Genomic DNA, 21,715 nt, shown 5'->3' with positions numbered 1-21,715 from the left:
TCTTATACAAAACATAAAATCAGAGAGAAATCACACATGATGGAGGCAGCAGCGAAAGCAGTAATTTGCTGAGATTGGCTTTTTTTTGCCTTATATTCTCTGCTGTGAAGATTGCAGGCGTGTGTCATACATGATCATAGGCGCAGGGAAACTGCTGTACGAGTGAACACGCAGGGGGGGTTCAGAGCTCCAACCTCACGACACAACAGAAAGCACATCAAACCCACGCTAGCTATTAATCCAAGTTAACCAGGGCAGCCTCCCGGGGCCCAATCATTGCCTTCCGGAGCCCAATAATTGCCTCCCGGGGCCAAAAACTATCCCTTTCATCTGCTGTGCTCACACTAGGGTACTTTCACACCCGAGACAAGGCCATAGTGTGCCCAGGAGATCGGAGGGGTAAAAAAGAAGCAATATCAATATTGATAAAATCAATAATTGATTTCAGAAATATATAATTGCAAGCTCCTGGGGGTAGACAGCAAGAGCTATATCATATCTCATACATGTCAAGCTCCTGAGGTGGTATATGTAATCGTCACGCGGGGGGTGGTGGGATTTAGGCCTTTATACTAACTAATTGCAAGGTAAACCTGATCTTGGTCAAAAACCCAGTAAATTAAACCTTTAAAGACCATTCAGGTTTGTAGGGTGTGGGAGGGGCAGTTAGGGTAAAATTTAAATGCCAAAAAAGACTATTGGTGCCCCATTCCTCTATTTATCTGAAATTCTTTAAATATATATATATATATATATATATATATATACCTATATATATGGGAGGGGCACAGACAGGAAGTGGGAGGAGAATTGGTAAAAGATACGCAGCGAGTATGGGCGGTGCTATCATAAGCCACACCTCCCCTATAAAAGTGGTGCTCTGGATATTTTATCATAAACTCTGGCGTTCTAGTAAAGCAATGAATGAAACGTCTAGAAATCATACCGGAATGGTTTAGATAAAGCTGACACAATTATAACTCTGATTTATTTGTTTATTTATTAATAATATTAATTTATAAATATTTATAAATATTTTCATATTAATTCATAAATATTTATGAATATTTTCATAATTTATTAATTTTATCATTAGGATTTTTTTTAGATAAAAAAAAAAATAACTCATTTGCTAATGCGCTGCCATCTTGCTGCTTCATTGTGTTTTAAATTGCCTTTTCACCCTAAAATATTTGTATGATTTTTTATTATTTAATGTGGGTGGCAAATACATAAACGGACAGAAAATTAAGGTTTTATTTTCTATATTTGACATTTGCCCTTTAAGGACGGCGATGTGTGTCCAGCATGTCGACTCGATATCAGAGTAAAGGGGGTCACGCCGTTACATCTTGTTCTTTCTTGCCAACCCTTCCAGACCCCATTAGGTTTATCGAGATTCTTAACCTTCTTCTCCTGTCTCGGTATGAAGTCATTTAGCAGAATCGCAGGCAGCAGGTCTCAGCCGAGGAGGATAATAGCCCGGGATTAAATTATTGGCTTCTATTGGATGACATATTTTATAGACTGTCTGTTCGGATCAATCAGCGTTATTTTCGGACCCGGTCTGGTCTGGGGGTGATTATAGATATAATTTGAGCCGCGTTAACCGGGGGCCGCCGGATTAGTATGTGGAGCGAGTGGAGAGACAAAGAGAGAAAAAATGGAAAGAAAAAAAGGAAAAAGAGAGGTTAATGGTTGGGGGGAAAAGGATATTTTATGGAGACGGAGAAAAGACAGGTGAGGATTAAGAAGCAGAAAGTAAAAATTAGAGGTGGGGAAGCCACGTGATTAAGCCACATGAGCTGGATTTTATGGCCATATAAAGAAAGTAGGGGGGCACATGAGGACCAAAATACTTTAGGAGAGGAGTACATCAGCTCCCCCACCTATAGTTCTGTGAAGGACATCCCAAATGTCTTTAGGAGGCCGTTAGATGTCTCTAGTTTCTATGAGCTCGGAATATTTGTATGAGATTATGAGGTCACAATATTGTGTCTAGAAACAGCAAATCTGTGTATAAATTAAATTGTTTAAATCGACCCCATTATTTTTCTTCCATATGCCTTCACCACAGAAACAGCTACTAAAAGGACATTTGACGTAAGGAGCCCCTCGACACATCCCTAAAACAAAAGTATCTTTTTTTGGGGGGCCATTTGATATGTCGGGAGATGACAACGAATGAGCAAAGGTGAAAAGAGACACGAGGCAGCGAAAACCTTTACACACTGGGGACCAAGTTTGGCCGAGGCGTCCTACCGGCTGATTGGCTGAGATTGGTTCCTGCTGACGTTCTGCTGTACGAAGAAAGCACGCGGAACGCTTTACCAGAAATGTAAAATGTTGTTAATGAATACAAATCTTTGTCTGAAAAGATTGTTCTAAGTTCTTTAGGGTAGATTTTAGGCACCAAAAGTCCATTTTTAGAACCGATAGGGGCTCGCAGAGAGAGTTTGGCTGAAGGCCCTCTTTGCTGCAGAGTATCGCAAGCAGCGGGAGTACGGAGTAATAACAGCGGTGATTTAAGGAATAGATGGAGGAATCAGGAAGCACGTGGGTTAATTAAGGGCAATGGAGGGGGTAATAGGCTTATTGTCCCGGGGGCCAATCAGTAGGGAATGTCTGCAGTCAGATGTGTCAAAGGGTGTCTCGTTTTGGCAGACCTAACAGCTCTCGATAGAAGAAAGTGTGGGGGATGAAAGGAGGCAAGCAGAGAATAACAGTTCTCCTGTGACAGGCAAATGACAAAACACATCAGAGCTGTCACTTTCTCTACATCTGTGGAATGAGCTGTCACGCCATGCAGGGTGCTGTCTCCTCCGTCGCACCGAAAAGCACACAGTCTCATTTGGAAAATATTGTCAGCATTTTACAAGTTGTGTTATACACCCCCCCCCTCTCCTCGTCTTCCTACACAAATCTCCATCGCCTCCCGTCACCCCTCTCCCAAATCAAAAGACTTCAGCTCCAGAAAATCCGGGAGCACAAATGGGACCGGAAGGGAAGCAGGAGGGAGCAGAACGAGAGAGCAGACCGAGGGAGCAGACCAAGGGAGCAGACCGAGGGAGCAGACCAAGGGGCCGACGCTGCAACAACGCCGCAGGATGTGATGGGGGAGAGTAAACGGAGCGCAGGAGAAGTTAGAGAGTGCATTTTTGGGGGGATGAGTAGCGCAGGACCTGTTAATACAGTGAGTGTAAGTGGGGGGTAAGTAGTGATAATAAACTGAGTGTAAGTGGGGGGTAAGTAGTGATAATACACTGAGTGTAAGTGGGGGGTAAGTAGTGATAATACACTGAGTGTAAGTGGGGGGTAAGTAGTGATAATACACTGAGTGTAAGTGGGGGGTAAGTAGTGATAATACACCCAGCAAACATTCTGAGCGCCTAGAAATGAGGGGCATCGGGGGAGGAGAGAGGGGACGAGGGGATTCAGGTACCAAAGAGGGATCATCCCCAATAAGAAAAGTAAATCCGGGAAGTTTGCATCAGGGGGACCCAGGCGTGAGATGCAGCTAATAGAGGGAAGTAATATCATGTAGAACAATTCTTGCGTAACGTGGCAAAGCGTAGTGCAATCACCATCGCAACCAGTGGGGTATGTCTGGCAGGTTTTTTTTCACTTTTACCCCATAATTTAGTGTTGCCGCGTACAAGAGAACAGGGCACCAAATATTCATGCATTGAGCCCCATAGAGTGCCGTATTGCCCTCCCCTCTACAATATGAAACACCATATAAACAGCCCATTTGGCTCAGACAGAATAACCATTGGAGGGGCATTTGAAGGGTCTCCCTAAAATGTACCTGGCGTCCCGGCACCCTCTCTATTAACAGCTGACTTTCTCCGTGAAAGAAGTAAATTGAGTGTCGTAGAGCTGGCTTTATTGGCAGCAGAATCGCTCAGACAGGTTTAAATCCTAATTTAGTTTTTTTTCGTAAAATCTTTTTTTTCTCCCCTTCGTCGCTTTCCTTGTCACCTCTCCCCGTTCTCTGTTTGCGTTGGTAATCCTTCACATCTCTGTAACCTTTTCCCCCTATAGAAATGATTTTTCAGCCTAATGAATTGAAGCCCGGTGAGAGAGGTGCAGAGGCGCAGTGACTACGAGCGGCTGTCAGCTGTGTCTGCTCGGGAGATCTGAAGTTGCTATGAAGAGCGATCGTGTTCTTCAAAAGAAAAGGCTGCTAATGAGAACGTTTCTCGCAAGCGGCGATGGATGCCAACACATGGCCGCATTCAGTGCTGCTCCATGGGACAAAGAACAACGTTGACATGTAGAACGGAGAATACATACAAAGGGACATGGTTAGAACGGACTAATACACAACTCCAGCTGTGTAATGACTTACATTCCCATCATCCACACTGCTAACATGTTCTTTATTAAAGGTGCCTAAGGAACAGGGCGTGTATTAGCTCTCTTGGCACCTAAGACCCTACTGATGATGATGATGATGTCCATCTCTACCACCATTGCTAATTGTGGTCATTAAAACCCATTGTGTTTGGTATGAATTATATCAGTATGACCCGTGGATTTTCCCTTGCAATGACATGGGAATGAAAAGACACAACAGCAATAGTCAGACTTACAGCTTTGGTTCACGTCGCCTTGAAAGCCCTTTCATTCCACTTGAAAGGCCAGTTACCCTTTTGTTCTTCTCCCCAAATGGCAACCCTATGTTTCTAGGAACCCTTAACAGAAGAGAGATGGGACTCCATCTCCAATTCAAGATCCATGATTTGTCGTTGAGTGCACCTAAAATAACACGGACAAAATAAAGTGTGGGGGCAAATGAGAGAGCGTGGCCTACAGACCACCTAAACTATAAACTACATATCTTACCCAGAACGGGGCCACAATCGCGTTAATAGAGGATTAGAGTGAGTTGTGTATTACAGTTACAGACAGGTGAGAACATTCTGAGGAAGCCTCCCCTGTATTCTACATAACGTGGGGGCAGCTCTGTGAGGTAAACCTTTTTTTTATATAGATTGTATCAACAGAGGCAAACCGTGTGGCACCTGATGATATTAGGATTTCATGGCACATGCTTTGGGTAAAGCGGGTGTTTACAGGCTGGCATCTTGGAGAAATAATAAACTCTCTCAATCTTTGTGAAGAACAGTTTGACCCGAGACCAGGGGCACCTGCCTGAACACGCCACTTTCACACTTCTGTCAGATTGTGTGTTAATCAAACCGGTGGCACCATGCAGTCGTCCATAATGAGTGACCAAGGTAGGATTTTTTTTTTTTTTTTAATTGATTTTGTTTTAATATGAACACAGAAAAATAGCAACAGGACTGGCACTCAAAGCATCACCTGGCAACAAACGGAACCCTACGGATACTCGGGCAGAAGGGGCTTTTACAGACCGAAGCATGAAGACAGATGCGGCGTGCGCTTGGTAATGCCAGCCCAATGGGTGTCCTCAGAACCTACAAACTAGCCTATTCTTTCACGTCTTCTCCTCCCCCTCTCCTCAGGAACGCAAAGGGCCAAGGACTTCTGATAGAGTCTAAGTAGACCAAGATGGTTTCAACATTACGAGAATCAAATCTACAGGAGGGACGTTGATCGCTTATCCTTATGGAAATCAAAGGTTGGCCAAAACCCGAGAAACCCCATAGAAACATGGTCTCCAGCAGTCTATGAGGTCCCAAAACATTCTGTAGAAGACACGCTTTTTGATTTATTTTTTTATATTGCCTGCCTGTATGAATGCAACACAGAAATGATCCACTAAGCGGCATAATGAGGATAGGAGATATTTTACTGAGTGTGCGCAATGTGCTAGGCCTGGTATGGACAACATAAGCGACTCAACTGGTGTGATGCAGAGAATAATGCCAATGGCTGCTGATGTGGCAGGGGTTTGAGGTCCTCATTCTGTGTCAGATCCAAGACCTCCAGGTCATCAGTGAGGAAGGAGTAGACACGCTCTAGGGAGGGCAACTCATCTAAACCAAGCCCTAAGAAGTGGCCCTTTAGCACGTTCACTCAAGGACCCGAGTGTGCATGAACAGGATACATTACACCAGGACAGAGGAGGCCGGTTACGATAAGGGCTACAGCCGCCCGTCTACGTCGCCCTCATTCTGCCAGACCTCTCAGCTGAGACCAATTATTCAGGCGCAAGAGGCCAGAAACAAGCCAAATCTGTACGGATCTGGAACGAGCGGAACAGTTCTAGCAGAAGGTAGGAACGCAGAGCTAATTAAAATTACATAGCTGGCCCTGAACAACCAGCTGACAGCACCGGACAGCAGCTCGTGTGCAAGGAGTGAGGGCCACAGACGCGACACTTTTAACCTGTTCACCCCCCAGCATACAAAGAGCCGGTGGGGTATTTATATAAAAGCTGGGTGTTTTGTTAGGATAAACAGAGCGGAGACGAGAAATAACCCGCATTACGCCGAAACCACAATATCCATCGGAAAATACGGTATTAAAGAATAAAATCACGCTCTGCAATCTCCATTGGTGTCACAGGGTTTACTGGCGCAACGCTCTGCAGTTTAAACAATTGTTACATGGATTGAGTCATGCCCTAAAGGTCACAATGGGTTATTGGAATGATGCTCTGCATTGCACCTTTCTTTCAGAATTAAAAAAAAAAAAGTTACACAGACTGTAATAGCAAACAAAAAACCAAAACAAAAAAAAAATAAAGAAATAAGCGATACAGACTATTGGAGCAAAGCTTTGTAATTCTTATAATGTTACAGCGGGGTGCCGGGGTGATGCTCTGCAAATCTCCAAGAAGGGTATATCGGGGGAGTGAGCTGGAACGATGGTTTCTTGTCCCTAATGTCACAGAATATAGAGAAAGCAATGCTCTGCAGCCTAGGCTAATGATACAGCAGATATTTAATTGAAAAAAAGGCAATTCTCTCTGAGGTTCATTAGAAAAGCTTTGGAGCAATGCTCTGCAGGACTGTTAAAGCAGGCGTTTTGGGAAGCTTGTTCCTACATACTGTGGCAGATATTAGGGTTAACCTGCAGCAAGGGTGGATGATCCATGGTACTTGAGCTTGTAAGCACCCTTTAAATCTCTCCCGGACCACCCTACCTGCTGCTGGGTGCCTGCAAGCTGGGGGGGGGGGGGATAGAAGGGAGGCAACAAAGTACAGCAGGAGTTGTTGGTGTCGGCAGCTCAGATCTTCTTTACGGCATAAAAAAAACATTTTCACGTTAATATTTCACATGCAAGAGCTGAATGTATCCCGTCCCCCTCTGTAACATTCATCTTTAATACTGTCAACATCTATTTGCAGCCCACGAGAGACCCTCCGGGGCTCGCGGCCTCCCAGAGTACTACTAGGTGGGTATACGGGTCTCGGTGAGCGAGTGCAAGGCCCGGACGTACAAGGCAGCTGGTGGGCTAAGCGTGATGCCTCTTGCAATTAACCCAGTCATTGCCAGTTTGGTTTGCTGCAAGCTGCCAAGCGCTCTGCCAGCAAAGGGATTAACACACAAGGGTCTACTGGCCTTTGGCAAGGATAGAGGTGCACCTGGGCTCACACAACACGGGGAGATCAGTACCTATCAGAACAGGGAAGAACACTTCATTCACACAGTCAGACACACTGTAGACTCGGGGAAGGGGATTGGTTTAGACCTTGCAGGTTGTGGTCCCCCCCCCCCAAAAAAAAAGTAATAAAGTAATCCGAAAAACTGGAGGAAAAAAACAAAACAAAAAGCAGGGATAAGAGTCTAAACGCAGCATATTACTGGACCTATTTGGCAACCCCCAAAAAGAAATCAGCCTACCGAGGCGGCTGCCTATGGGTTTGTGATTAGCGGAAGAATGACCTTGCGTCCTCGTCGACGGGAAACCACTTCCATGTCTGTCAACGTTGTGATGGCCGTGCTCGGGGCAGCAGCCTTGGTTCTGAAACTTCATTCGGAACCAGAGTTACGTCGCTTCCTCTGCCTGACGTCGAGGCAACAAAACACCCCGACACGCGCATGGGGCAGAAGTGGAGGCACACATTACAGGGGCCCCCACCAAATCCACCCTTATGGTAGTGCATGCATCCCTCCAAGAGCTTCATTCAAAGCACGGAGGGCAGTAACAGTCTTATAGCAGCTCTTTGCACTTAAAAATCACACTTACCCAGGGGGCATTTAGTGCTGATTGCCCCCTCTCCTTTGGAAAATAAAACCTAGATGGGGCAGTAAAGGTAAGGGGGGGCAGGACAATTTCTGGACTTTTTTTTCCCCTCTTCTTTTTCTTCATTGCCCGCCTATAATGATATTTTCCTCAAGGATGAGATCAACACCCACCTAAGTAAAAGGGGTATATTTTCTCTGCTTTCTGGGCATTGCCAATAGGAAGGCAGAGAGTGCAAGGTAAGGGGGTAAGTGGGAGGGGCAGTGTGAGAACACCTAGCTGCTAAAACTCTGCACTCCCCCATCCCACTGACGCTGGAGGGCCAATTATCAAATTCCCTCCAAGTCTATAGCACCATTGTCCACAGCTTGAGAAAGTCCCCCCACCTTCGGCAGAAAGCGGGCAGGGGTATGTCTTTACAGCAGTACCGGGCTGGCAGTTCCACATCTCTCTACCTCTCCACACCGGGGAAGGTGCTGCTACTGGGAGGCTGCTGGCCAAGGTCTTCATCGTTGTTGTTGTTGTTGTTATTTTCCAGTGATTCTCCTTCGGGGTGCAGCGGTGGCAGACGAGTTGGGGCCGCGTTAATGTGCCGTTCGAGCTCCGCCACGCTCTCTCTGGAGGTGGAGGGCTGTGGAGAATGCTGGGCAGAGGAGCGCGTGGTGGGATCAGACGCCGTTTGAGAGCTGCGGTGGATTCGATGGCTGACAATGATGTTATTGCCAAAGCCACCCATGGACGCCATGGTGGTGCTCTGCTCTCTCTGGACCACCGCTGTCATGCCTCCTTCAGCCATGAGCCGCTGGATCCTGCTCAGAGCATCTTCCTGGCTCTCCCCTACGAGACATGGAAGAACATATCAGAAACAGAAGTATCATCATGGGAAAGCTCACTGAGAAATGGGATCAAGTCGGGATTAAAGGGGGGGGGGTTGAATCAGTGTTTCACCGAAAGTTGTCCCCTTAGTGTTAACGTGTCTCCAGCATTAACTTTTAAACACAAGTACCAGGCTACGTGGACAACATAAAACTTTGCTGCTTCTGGGATGCTCTGTAGAGCTGCACCATAAAGCAAACTCTGACATCCGACAATGCGGATCTACACTGCTTGCCTGACAAAAGAGAGGCTGAGGGTCATGGGAATTGTGCTTCTACAACTGCCTCTGTTCTATATCAAAGATTACAGCAAAGAAAGCAGATTCAACCGAAGGTATAAAATATATACATGTAATATATAAAATATATTTGGAAAGCTCTACGACCCAATCCGCCCCACCCCAACCAACAGCACCATCCCAACCTGTGGAAGGCACATCTGCCGACTCCAGGCTTCCTTCCAGTGACTCTGATGCTGTTCCTGCAGCTGCTGAACCGCTACTGGAAGCTGCAGCTTGTTCACTGCTAGAACCTACTGAAACCAAGAGAAGAGATTCTTATCTCTGACCGGTCTACCTGCACTAATCTCTTGTTTCCAGGGACTACCCCCCCCCCAAATAAAACACTCCAGCAATATTCACAGCCTCAAAGTGTCACATTAGGGTATGTAGAAGAGGCTGAGGAGGACAGATTTAAGATCAGTCTAGCCTCCAAACTTGTATTTTTAGTTTTAAATGCCTGTTGGGAGTCCATCTTGCATGCACTCCAACGCATTTTACTTGCACATGCTCAGACGCTCTCCTATTCCAAGCACTGAGCTCCCATTAAAATGAATCGGGGTAGAAGTAGCCAATTACACACATGCTATTTGTAACAGTTTTGTTCCCATGCGTGTGATTGGCTGCGGCTACGCTGGGTTCTCTGCTCTGATTGGCTTCGATGGGAGCGCTACTGAGCGTGTGCAGGAACCACGTTCCCTGCTTACGCTTCCTGGTTTCAGCAGAGGCAGCTAAATGAGACAGAAGTCTCACTTTCTAACTTCACTAACTAAAGGATACCTGCACTGAAAAACGCACCAGAGTCCATGCAAATATATATATAATATATATATATATCTGGAGTGGACCTTTAAAGAGAAAAGGGACACAGAAGGAATAAAGATGTGGTGTATAAAGGCATTTTTCTGCCCTGTCCTCTTACCGTCAGTACCGGGCAGCGTGGGGTTGGTCTCCGGGGTCTCCCTTTCAGTCTGTGTCTCTGCATTCTGTAGCTGCGGAGCGGGGGTCTGCGTGCCCTGGGATGTCACCGAGGTGGTGGGATTCCGGGGCTGGAGGCCGATGGCGTTCATCAAACCCATGTCCCGATCTGACCTCCAGGAAGCACGGCTCGTTCTAGACACGGAACGTGATTCACGGTCATTATCCAGAGATATGTCAGTAATCCTGTAAAGACGGTTCATGTGTGCTTCACCATTTTTTGGGGGACAAAGTCTTGTATTGGGTCTTAATTGCTTGCGCTGCATTATCATTACCCAACACAGATCTGATATGAACAGTAATCAGCTATTACCAGTAATAGACCAATGAAAGCATTTAGCTGGCTAAGCATACTGGGAGTTGCACTGCCGTGCCTCCTATCTCACGGCATAAATCATAATCTGCACACAAAGCTATACGCATCAGTCCTCAAAATATAACGTATTATGGGTCTGCACAAAATGAAACCGGTCTAGCTGGCCTCAAAGAGTCAACGGACATATTTATTAAGCGAAATACTGGCAAAGTGCAAATGGTCTTATCACCATAGCAACGAGTGCAAGTTTCCTGCTGACTGCACTACTTTATACGAAACTCCCACTGTCTATGTTGGCCTCGGCCCCAACTTGCATTGTTTTTTTTACCGTCTGGTCTTACCCGGGCCTTTCGCTGGTCCTGGTAGTGTTATGCTGCAGGATGGCCTCATTCATGACATTGTCAAACGCCCTGAAATAGAAGAGAAAAAACGACGCATTAGACCCAAAGTATATAGTTCAAGTCAACGAGCATAATTACCATAAGAGCCACTTATAATTACCATTTATTTTATAATATTGCACTTATAGCACCACCGCGTAGGCGAGTCTCACCCACCTAAATCAATTCAATAAGGGCTGTTACTTTAACAAGACATTAGAGATCAACAGTGTTGCCAGATCAGCCGATTAGAGGCATCCGTCGGCTCGGCGCCCAGCTGGAAGTCAGGGACGTATTTCACGTGGCCGCTGTGATATAGACTTTTAATTGCAGCTACAGACGTGCGGAGATGCGGGTCCCTGACCTACGTCTATAGGTTACACGGGAGCAGATCTATACGGCTAGTCTGGCAACCACCGATTGCCGCGCAGGTCAGTCTTCAAGTTAACCAACGGGAGTTATAGATTCGCAAAGGACAAAAAAAAACGGTTTGAGATCATTTCTAATAATAAGATGGATTTTTTTTTTCTTTTTTCTTTTAAGTCCGAGGTAAAGACGGTGTTTCCTTACCGTTATAATCCCCGTTTAATCAGCGTCTGAAGAAAGCGATGTAGATGTTGCTTAGCAACCCAAAGGTTTGGCAAGTCGGGAGTAAACAGTAAGGATTTGGCATTTTAGCGTCTTGCTTTTTTTTTTCTCCTTAGAATAACAGAACAAGCAATTACCGCGTCTTCCCGAATCACATATTTCAGTGACCTAAAATCCTTATTAGAACTTAAGACAAAACGATGGAACTGGAAGACGCGCGCGGCCCACTTTGGCAGCGACTGGGTAAATATTTGCTGCCGGATTTAATAATACCGTGGCCTCGATGCATGTAATTAGCAAAACTCAAAGCGCTGCCGACGTCAGGGATAAAATCTACGGGCATCAGATGTGTTTATGGCTATTACATTGTAATCTACAAACCTGCCATGGAAAAGGGACCCCGTTTACTTATCATCAGAGACCACCTCCGAGTCCCACATTGTCACAGATAGGAACAGATCACCGCAAGCCACGCGAGGAGCAAAGAAATGCGCTAAGAAGGCTTTGTTAGTCAACCGTATCGATCGGGCGATCAATAAACAGAGGAAATGATAAGCTAATGGTGCCGTCACGACAGAACCGAGATCACAGGAATCAGGCCGCTAAACATTGACACATGCAGCTCATTACAAGATCTGCCCTTATACCAGGGTCCCTCGGGGGGGTCTGCTCAACGTCTCGCAGGAAATAATATTCTAATGATCACTGGCAGATGTGGGGAACCTAAGGCATCGAGGTAGGACAAGGAGAAATCTGGATTTGCATCGGCTTTGCTGCGTCTGTTAGAAGGAACCTTGCGGGGAGAATTTTTAGGAGAGCGACAATGTATCCCTGAGTTCTGTCAATTTACACAGAGATTAAAGAGTCAGCTCCCATCCATCAGGGTGTTGGAAGACTTTGTCCTCTACCTTCCGAGTAAATGGAGGGTGGAGCGGGACTGCCACTACTCGGGGACAAAGCGATTCATTTCTTTAGCGACGGACGGCAGAGGAAAAAGGCCCTGAAGGACGCCAGGGATTCTGATGGAACAGGACTATATATATATATATATGCAGAATAAACCATTCAGAAAGCACAATGCAACCACAAGGATGATTTTAAGATTCCGTTCTCAGCGTGGCCCCTGGGCAATGAAAGCTTAGTTATTATCCACCGTCAGATTAGATCAGGGGGTTTCCAACCTCTCTTAACGAAAGATTTTTGCAAGAAATTCTGACGGCTTCCTAGAAAACTCTACTGAATAAAAAATAAAAAATAAAAAGCAATATGCAATTTTAGCATCTTTATTATTTATGAATATTAATTCATACATATTATACATATATATTCAGGGTTAGTATCCCAGACTCCCTGTCTGCTTTGAACAGAAGAGCGTGCTGGTCTCTCTGGTGGGACGGTGGCAGAGACCCATGTTTTGGGAAGATCAGAGCTTCCACGTGATCAGAAGGCTCCTTCCGTACTGAGAAGTATGGCTACGGATACGTAGAACCAGTAAGCCGAGCCCCGGCGCTAGCTGAAACTTACTCTGGCCGGCAGATAACCAGGTCTCCCTTGTTGGTGCCGTATGCCAACCCGAGGCCAGGTTCGGGCAGCCAGCGAGCCGAGTTGATGCTGACGTGTCGTCTCTGGTCGGCGGGCATTGGGTACAGCACGTTAAACACACGCTGAAAAACAAGGACAAGGACATTGTGAAAAAACATACATCACAGACAGCAGCAACAGGGGCAAAACATGAAAAGAAATAAATACATTTTCCACGGACGAACGTCCGGTGTAATTCCTGTAAGATGGGACATGTTACATGTGTCGCAACGTTTAGATAACATGCGCGTGAAGCGCTGTAGACCCTCGCCGGCCATTTATCTGAGCAGAGAGCCGTAAGGTCACAGCTATGGGACGAGTGGCTGAAAGAGCGTCGGATCCAAATTAACACCCCAGGCTCTGTGACCGTGAGCAGCTGTCATGTAACACACGCGTGTCGTGTCCACGGAACAATATCACTTTTGGAAATCTAGATTCCCATCTCACGCCCTCCGCTGAGCGCAGAATAAAGGGGAGCGCGTCTCGCAACCAGCGGGGTCTTTCAGAAGACATCTGGGCGCTTGTTCCGAGCTGTAATTTGTTCCATGGGTGCGATGATGAGGCGCGCATTGAAACAGACATCCCACTCTAGAAACAAAAAACCACTACCATATAATCCCCAGGGGAGGACTGAATGAGGACCTAAAACACTCGCTGACTACAGACCCGCCGCTTATCGAGCAGCTGGAAGGATGACAAATTTGAACCGGTTCTCTAGAGACAGATCGGAGAGTTTAAAGATCCGCCTGCTCGGGACAGAGAAGGGTCACATCCCTGTAATAAACAGCTATGACTATTGACTTTCTTCTACAATAACTATAAAACATGCACTCCAGCCAAAAATCCTTACTTCCGCGTAACGACGCACTCTGTTTTTATTGCGTATAGTGATATTTTTTGGTTTAGTTATTTTTCCGGATATCATGGTTGTTTGGTAGCCGCGCTTGCCCATTTCTTATGTGTTTCATATAAAGCTGTGATGGACAAAGTATATAAAAGGCTTTCATTTTCCCATTAAACGCTGCCACCGCAAAATCATATGTGAAGCCTTTTAGGTAGTAAGCTCTTGGGATCAATGACCCGATACCTGATCGTCTCAGACTGCGCGAATGTTGCTACTTATCTATTGCAGAGCTATGGAGGGTTGTGTCAATTTATAAAGATTAACGTGAAACTGTAATATTAAAAAATGAAGTCTTTGAAGTGTAAATGTCCCTTAAAGTCGATAAGGGACACAAAACCACATTTATGCACTTAAACCCCCTATGTCTCCATCATATAACATTCAACATACCAGGCGTGGGTTTTTTTCCCCATTGCAGGATTTAAGGCTTGTGGCATTTTATGCTTCCCCACATTTGTATTATTTTAAGATATTCATATTTAACATGTTCTCCTATTTGATTAAAAGGTAATTATTTAAGCCAATTTTCCCACAGGCTGTCCAGGGGTCACTGGGGGGGGGGGAACCCAGAAGAGCGTTTAGCGTCCGGATAGTCTAGTGTTAAGGAAACGTTAAAAAACCTGGCAGAAGTTAAGAAGTTTCCCGAGGAACCCAGAGGCCTCCCTCTTAATTAAGAAGCTACATCGTCCTCCGTACCTTCTCGTACTTTTTTTGTTGTTGCTGTAGACACTTTCTTCAAACTGTCATTAAAAGGCAGAGATTGTAACTGCCGCCAGCGGGTAACCCCTGTGACTCGCTTACATACATGCGCTCCCTGGAGAGCTTTCGGGCTCACGATGCCAATAAAGTCTTATCCAAACAATCCTACTGCGGAGGTCGAATGTGTCATCATTACAGAGGAAGTTGCTTTTAATCGTACAACGCCGTTTTACAGAAAATTAACAAGATTGGATCTTGAGAAGAGATAATCAGCGGTGACGGCCTGTGCAATTAATCCTGCTCTATACTCTTCAAACCGTCATACACACACACACTTATCCTCCCTGGAGTATCACCACCTCCTCTTCTTCTTCAGAAACTTCTCCAAGTTGGCCGAATATCTTAGTCCCAGTCCCGCAGCACCCTCTAAACGAATACCCCGCGCAGCATATAACCTTTGGTGCTGCCCTGCGGCAAACACGGCTCTTCTGGCACCGTGCCCTTCCGCGCACCACCTGGGTCTCACCCTGATGGTCCCTTGGGTTAATGTCAATCCATGCAGAAGACCTCAATACACAGACCTTAAAATGCAATTACAACTCGCCCTGTGGATAATTAAGATTTGCCCTTTTAACCCCAAACCAACCCGGTAATCCTTAAAAAAGAGGGGGGGAGGGGAAATCACACAACAGAATAGGCAACAAAATACATAAAACTGGATAAAGTTCTGTAGACGAAGCCCAAACGTTTTAGAAACGGGGCAGGCGGAAGCCATAGAGTCCTCGATCAGATAGAAGGACAGTTTTAGGTTCCATGTCTACCCAGCTCCTGGGATTTGCCCTAAAAAACATGTTCGACTCACAAGGAATCGCATTAAGGAAACAATGGTGAATAAAACAACGTTAAGAGCTTCTCGACACAGAAAACCCTACGTTTTTTTTAAATAACTCCATTCCGAGCCAAGCGAGCTGAAATTCCTCACGGGATCTGCTAATAAGATGTCTAAGTGACAGATAAATACCGTGTTGTTTCAGAAAAGATGCTAAACATGGTATTGTGAGGGCATTTATAAAGGTTTAGCGCGCTCGCTGGGAGGACATGCAAACAATATGGATTAAAAATGTTTTCGCCTGGGTGAGAAAAGGCATATTTGATGAGCCCAAGTAAACCATACCCTGGTAACAGCGTTGGATACTTGCCAACATGGCACCGGCAGCTTGGTTGGTATACCAAGCGCCGGCACATTGTCCACGTTCGTCACATGGCTTACAGCCCCTCAACCACAGATGGCTATGAGAAGGGGGTAAATGAAGACAGTTAACGTGTCCTATTCAAATTTTACTACCTCCTTACCCTACATAGGATGGTGGGGGTTAGGAGTAATGCTGAAGTGCCACTTGTGGCGGTTCGGCGAGTGGCACCTATGGTGGTCATGGGGGCTGATCTAGTGGGGGGTAAGGAAGTGTATTCATTCTCAATATAGCAAGGCGCAGGAGGCTTCAGCAGAAACATTTTTGGCACGTGTTCAGATTTCTTCACACAAACACTGTCAGCAACCACATGCCGTGCTTCTTGGCTGCCCACCCTACACGCCAATTTATTTCTGGCAAAGAGGCTGAAACTCTGCCCAGACCAGCGGGGCTTCTGATAAACCAGACGTGGAGAAAACATCCACCCGATCGGCAGTTTAGAGGAGTCAATGTCTCTGGTTTGACACCAGCAAATGCACTTTGCATGGATTAATTCAACGTGCTGATTTACCACTGAAAATGGCAGGGAAAAAAAGCCTTCAGTGGAAGAACTAGAACAATTCACCAAAATCCACCCATCAGGTAGCTTCATCTGAGCCTAGTTTGTCTTCTTTAATGGAAGAGTCAACTCAATTTTCTATGGCCAATGATTCCCAATTTTGTTTTTGGCTAGGTAAATGAACTAGGAAGTATTCTCCATGAAATGCTGTTGAGACAAAAAACTATTTGGCCATAACTGTCCCTTTAAGAAACAGCAGATAACGGAGTGTACGGCAGGTTTCACTTCACCTGCACACAAAAAAAACAAATTAAAACAGGCTTTAGTATTTAACGATACCAGCAGCTCCTGGATTTTTCCAACCTTAGAAGCTAAAAAAAACTGCTGCAGCGACCGAAAATTCAGACCCCTGAATTGAAACCGTCATCAATCCCTTGATCAGGGTGGTCTCACTAGGAAGAGGACTTTAGAAGCAACCTCGGCCCGGTTATATCCTAAGGCGCATAGTGAGTGTACTAATGGTTTGCCACTTTTCCCTCTGGACCATGAAGCCGTGAGTGACTAGTTAATTATCCCTGCTTGGTGAATAGATTACCTTAAGGGAAAAGGTTTTAGTTTTCATTTCAGTCTACTGAGCAGGCTGCCCCAAGGAGCAGAGACGGGACGAAACCAGGTCAGAGCGAATCTCCTAGACACAGTTCTTCGTTCAGCAGATTGTGTCGGTTCCAAACAACCCCCTGCTCCCTCTTTAGCATGCTGGGCAGTAACCACAAGGATCGCAGCTGTTAAAGGGACCAAAGTTACAGCCGGTCTGACAGCATCGGACCCCCGGCCAACCGCTACCTTATGTGGGAGGCAGAACTGAGATTTGATCATCTGACGTGACTCTCTTGTTGATCCTGTGGTAGGGACGGTGCCTCCAGGTTATGAAATAATCCCCCAAAGCCTTAGTCTTTATATGTAGACGGTCAGTAGGACTGGCGATACACCCCCACCTCCTCAAGTCACCATCCTACCGTGTCTACAAACTTGGAAAACACCCAAGTATTTTTTAGAAGGCGGGCCACCAGTTACTTAGTTACCCCATCTAGAATGTGTAAGCACCATAGCATTTTGTTTGCTATTATGCTATAATTATATGTATGCATATAAGAGTACAGATCATGAATAAGTAGCACTCACTCTCATAGAGGTTTCTCCTTCGTGGGGTTTTTGCAGCCAGAAGACCTGAGCCACCATGTGCTCCGTGGAAGGATGAAGCAGGATCCTGCGAGAAGCCAGCCCGACCATGACGTAGCGGCCCATCGGGGACAAGCTGACCGAGATGGCATTGGGACCTAGGCAAGGAGAAGTTATGTTGAGCTCTCGTAACAGGTTAGGGTGTCCGGGGTAGAAGGCTCAGATAATCTCTGTCTTACCAAAACGCTTTGTGAAGAGGATCTCGCCGAGGTTGTGTGGGGCTAGAGAATACACAGCGAGGATGCCTTCGTCAGGGAAGCCGCGCTGGCTGCTGGGGATGAAGGCTGCAAGGAGCTTCCCGTCGGCTGAGATGTCGCAGCTGGCATCATTGTAGATCTTACAGTTCTGGACCAGAACATTAGCTGTGGCTGCAACAGAGAGTTAAAGTAAAAATCCAAGAGAACACACAGCTGCTGGTTAGTGAACGGTTAGCTTTTGGTATGCATGCTTCCCTTCAGCCCGTCTGACGAAGCCCGGAAGAGAAAGCGTGAGAAGATCGTGCACTCACCATTACTGATCTCTGGTAGGTCGTACTTTGTGAAGTCCCACCACTGCAACCGGTAAGTGGTGTTTGCTATGTTACTGGCCACAGCAGACTGTCCATCTCCGATCACAGCACCTTCGAAGAAGATGGAAGACGTGTTTTAGTTCTAAAAAGCTATGACAGTATATTATAAGATCTTAAAGAGTACAAATGCAGCAAAAAACATATACACACACACACACACACACACACCCCCCCACTAAAATGATACGGGGAAAGCCTTAGCCCTCCACCAGCAGGGCTACAAGGCCATTACCCACAGTATGAATGTATTATGGAGCAGCACAGGTTTCCAGGCCAGATAGAGACGGGTTGAGGTTTTGAGACCCCATAACACAAACGTTGTGAGTAAATTACTGAAGGTGTTCTGTCAAACTCTAATAAACCTAAAAAAAAAAAAACTTGAAATATAGAGACTGAAAGTTCAAAATACTCTAAGATAATGCAAAAAATAATTGTATCCCCCTCACCTTTCATAGTCTTCATTCACTACCATCAGCTAAATCCTACGGTGAAAAAAAGACAATACAATATCTGGGCCACTTAGCCAGACACTCGGTTTCATGCCCTGAAAACTCTCAAAGGATGGGCGCCGGTGGGGTTAGCGGAACACATTCTGCATCTCTCATAGAATATCCGCGGGCCTGCGCGGTCTGAGAGCTGCCTAATGGGAAAGGGGGGACGTTCCAGCAGACGAGACATTCTAATGGAGGTCCCATTAGACCGCCTTCACACTCTGCCAATGCATAACTGTCCCCATGAGGCTGATGGCTCATTAGGGAAACTCATTTGTCGTTTCTCGAGCTAAACAAAAGCTGGACGCTCAATACGGAGATAGTCAACGAAAATGGCTTCTTAAGCTGCTGCCCTTTCATTTAGGAGCTGAAACTAATTACAGCCCCCCCCCCCCCTTTATTAGCTGAAATGAACTTTCATATTAGGGTCAATTTCGGGTCATGTAGTCAATAAGCTCTCTCTAAACTGTGGGAATAGCTTCAAGAAGTCAATTCTAAGGGGTAGTAGAAGTATTATTAAACCCTCATCTACCGACACCAGACAAGCCAGAAGACTTGTTTTTCCCTCAGAAATCTCATGGTGCTGCCACAGCCACAAGGGATTCTGGGTAGGCACATGCAAATAAGGTCAACAATAATCCCCTGATATAGAGGCAAAAGGTGATTAAATGGAAGGTTTTCCATCACCTTTACCCACCATAACTCATGTAGAAGTCCATTCTAGAAAGCACAGAACTCCGGATGAGAAGAAGAACCGTTATCAGTCCACAAAAAATGGATAAAAGTACGGATTTATACTCCAGCTTGACCACAGCGGTGCGAGACAGCAAAGCAATGCCGCGATATATAGCCAACTATAGCATATTGCCTGCATTGAAGCTTCCAAAGATGGTTTACACGGAATTATTGGAGTGCTTCTGAATGTACGGCAATACCCGTTTTATTTCATGAGACCTTCTTCAAGTGTCCTTTAGTTATTGGAGCGAGAAAATTAGACTTTTGTCTCATGTAACTCCTCCCCCAGCTGTCTCTACAGGAAGTGAGATGCATGCCTCAGTACACTTCCTGCACATGCTCAGTAGCACTCCCATTCCAGTCAATGAGTAGCAGCAACCAATCACATGTATGTTATATAAACAATTATGTTCTGCTAGCACACACGTGATTGGTGCTTTGGCTGCGTTAGAGGTGCTTGCTTTTAAAGCAAAGCTCCCTGATACGTTAAAGAGAGCACCAAGAGACCAGTTTTGGGTGCTGAACATAAGTGGCAACGAGTCTTTTGCATACAAGCTATGAACAAGGAAACAAACCTTGTTTATATCAATGCTTCGTCCACAAAATAAAAATATATCCCAGTAAAGACGCACTTTTTAAATTCCAGAAAGAAATAACTAAAAACTTTTCTGATATTTTTAAGTCAGGATCTGGGAAAGGTCTATTAATTACGGCTTGTGGCACCGGTGGGGGTTACGGTGTCCATTGCGGTGTGATGGCCTCGGTAAGTAGACTGCCACCTTTGTTGGTTTTCAAAGAGATGACACTGGGACACTTTGTGCCACTTTCCTCAAAGAGAGAGGATGACCAGCAAGTACCATCCAAAACCTGTGCATAAGAACAGCAAACCATGAAGGAATAAAGAGCTCTTGCTGGGATGGGAAACGTGGTAAATAAATGGTGGGCCAGACCCTCTTTCCTCCCCTGATGCCCCTCTTTTTTAGGATCTTGGAATGTTTGCTGGGTATGAGGGTATTGCAGGGTTCTACAGCCCTGAACGTCTCAATAATTTGTATTAGTAACATTCAGATAATAAAACAATATCCTCCATAAGGGTCTACTATTTCTCACATAATCGTTACTTTAATACCCTACGGTCCATAAGGAGGAAAGACAACGAATCAGGAACCGGCGCTAGCCTTTTGTGATGTCACAGACAGCCCCGTATGCTTAGTTTCAATTAATTTGTATGAGGGCAACTGCAACAAAGGAAGACAAAGGCTGGATTTGTCACTTCTTGCTCTCGATCTACATACTGACCCGTTTTGTGTGTTAATATTGAGGGGAGGTAGGATAGCATATAGAATTATAAGAGGTTAATATAAAATCTGCGCTGCGATGTGAAGTGGGTGGAGGAAGCCTTGTCTTCATTACCGACGCTCGCTGACCCAGCACTGACAGCCAACACGGAGCTGACATTTTGCGGAGATACCGCGTACGCCGGCTCATCTGCAGGGAAATTCATCTCCACATTATTTCACGAAAACAATCCCGCGGCTGATTTAACGCTCAATCGGGTATTAAATGGCAGAGAGAACGAGGCAAGCGTGCCCCCCGCGGTGGCAGGCAGACCGTTGGGGTAGTGCAGCGTGGAAGTCTGCATAGAGAGCCCACCAGCCCTGAAAATACTATTGCTGGGGGGCTAATTAGTTTAGAGCATCGCGCAAGCAGACAGCCAAGCGGACCCCGGTTACGATTAACACTTGCAGAGCTATTAGGGGCAAGCGTGTCGCGGAAATCATTGCCGTGTCTGGCAGCCATGGTTATTAACATATATAAGGAGGCTACGATGTGATATTTAAATGTCTTTCGGCAGACACGTTAAAGAGCATCAAATAGAGATGAAGAGACGTTCAAATCCACCAGAACGGGTTTTTTAAGGCCAGACTGGTGTATAATTTTAAAGCCCTATTAAATGATCTCAGTACTGACCACATAATGAATCCATTATATTATATTGCTGTACAAAAACATGCTGAAAGTACGAAGGGCTTAACCCTTGTATGTATACCATAGGAGCAGTCATTTTAAGCGTACAATTATTCCGTCCCTGTTTTTAAATGACTGCCCCTCCGGTCTCCTTTCTGGAGGTATCGATAAGGGAGAAGAGCACAGGGCAGGACACGGATGGGGGTCTTGCCACATTTTGCCCCCCTGTTCTTTTTGCTCCTCT

General features: G+C 45.7%; 1 protein-coding gene across 1 annotated transcript in view; it reads right to left on the bottom strand.

The window, feature by feature from the left end:
* Window positions 1-7,326: 7,326 nt before the first annotated feature.
* LOC149274419 (activating molecule in BECN1-regulated autophagy protein 1-like) overlaps window positions 7,327-21,715 on the bottom strand; it is a 30,732-nt gene continuing 16,343 nt past the window's right edge. The window contains exons 11-19 of the mRNA XM_089505523.1: window positions 18,218-18,328; window positions 17,889-18,077; window positions 17,653-17,807; window positions 13,062-13,201; window positions 10,911-10,979; window positions 10,175-10,388; window positions 9,071-9,083; window positions 8,578-8,959; window positions 7,327-7,459 (exon numbers count right to left, since the gene is read on the bottom strand). Coding sequence (XP_089361649.1) covers window positions 7,327-7,459; window positions 8,578-8,959; window positions 9,071-9,083; window positions 10,175-10,388; window positions 10,911-10,979; window positions 13,062-13,201; window positions 17,653-17,807; window positions 17,889-18,077; window positions 18,218-18,328 — 1,406 coding nt within the window. The remainder of the gene's footprint in view (window positions 7,460-8,577; window positions 8,960-9,070; window positions 9,084-10,174; window positions 10,389-10,910; window positions 10,980-13,061; window positions 13,202-17,652; window positions 17,808-17,888; window positions 18,078-18,217; window positions 18,329-21,715) is intronic.

This window comes from Sceloporus occidentalis, unplaced genomic scaffold (genome assembly GCF_023333645.1).
Source record: "Sceloporus occidentalis isolate IW3139 unplaced genomic scaffold, rSceOcc1.0.p SCAF_331, whole genome shotgun sequence".
NCBI lineage: Eukaryota > Metazoa > Chordata > Lepidosauria > Squamata > Phrynosomatidae > Sceloporus > Sceloporus occidentalis.
This window is presented reverse-complemented; position numbering and strand designations above follow the sequence as displayed.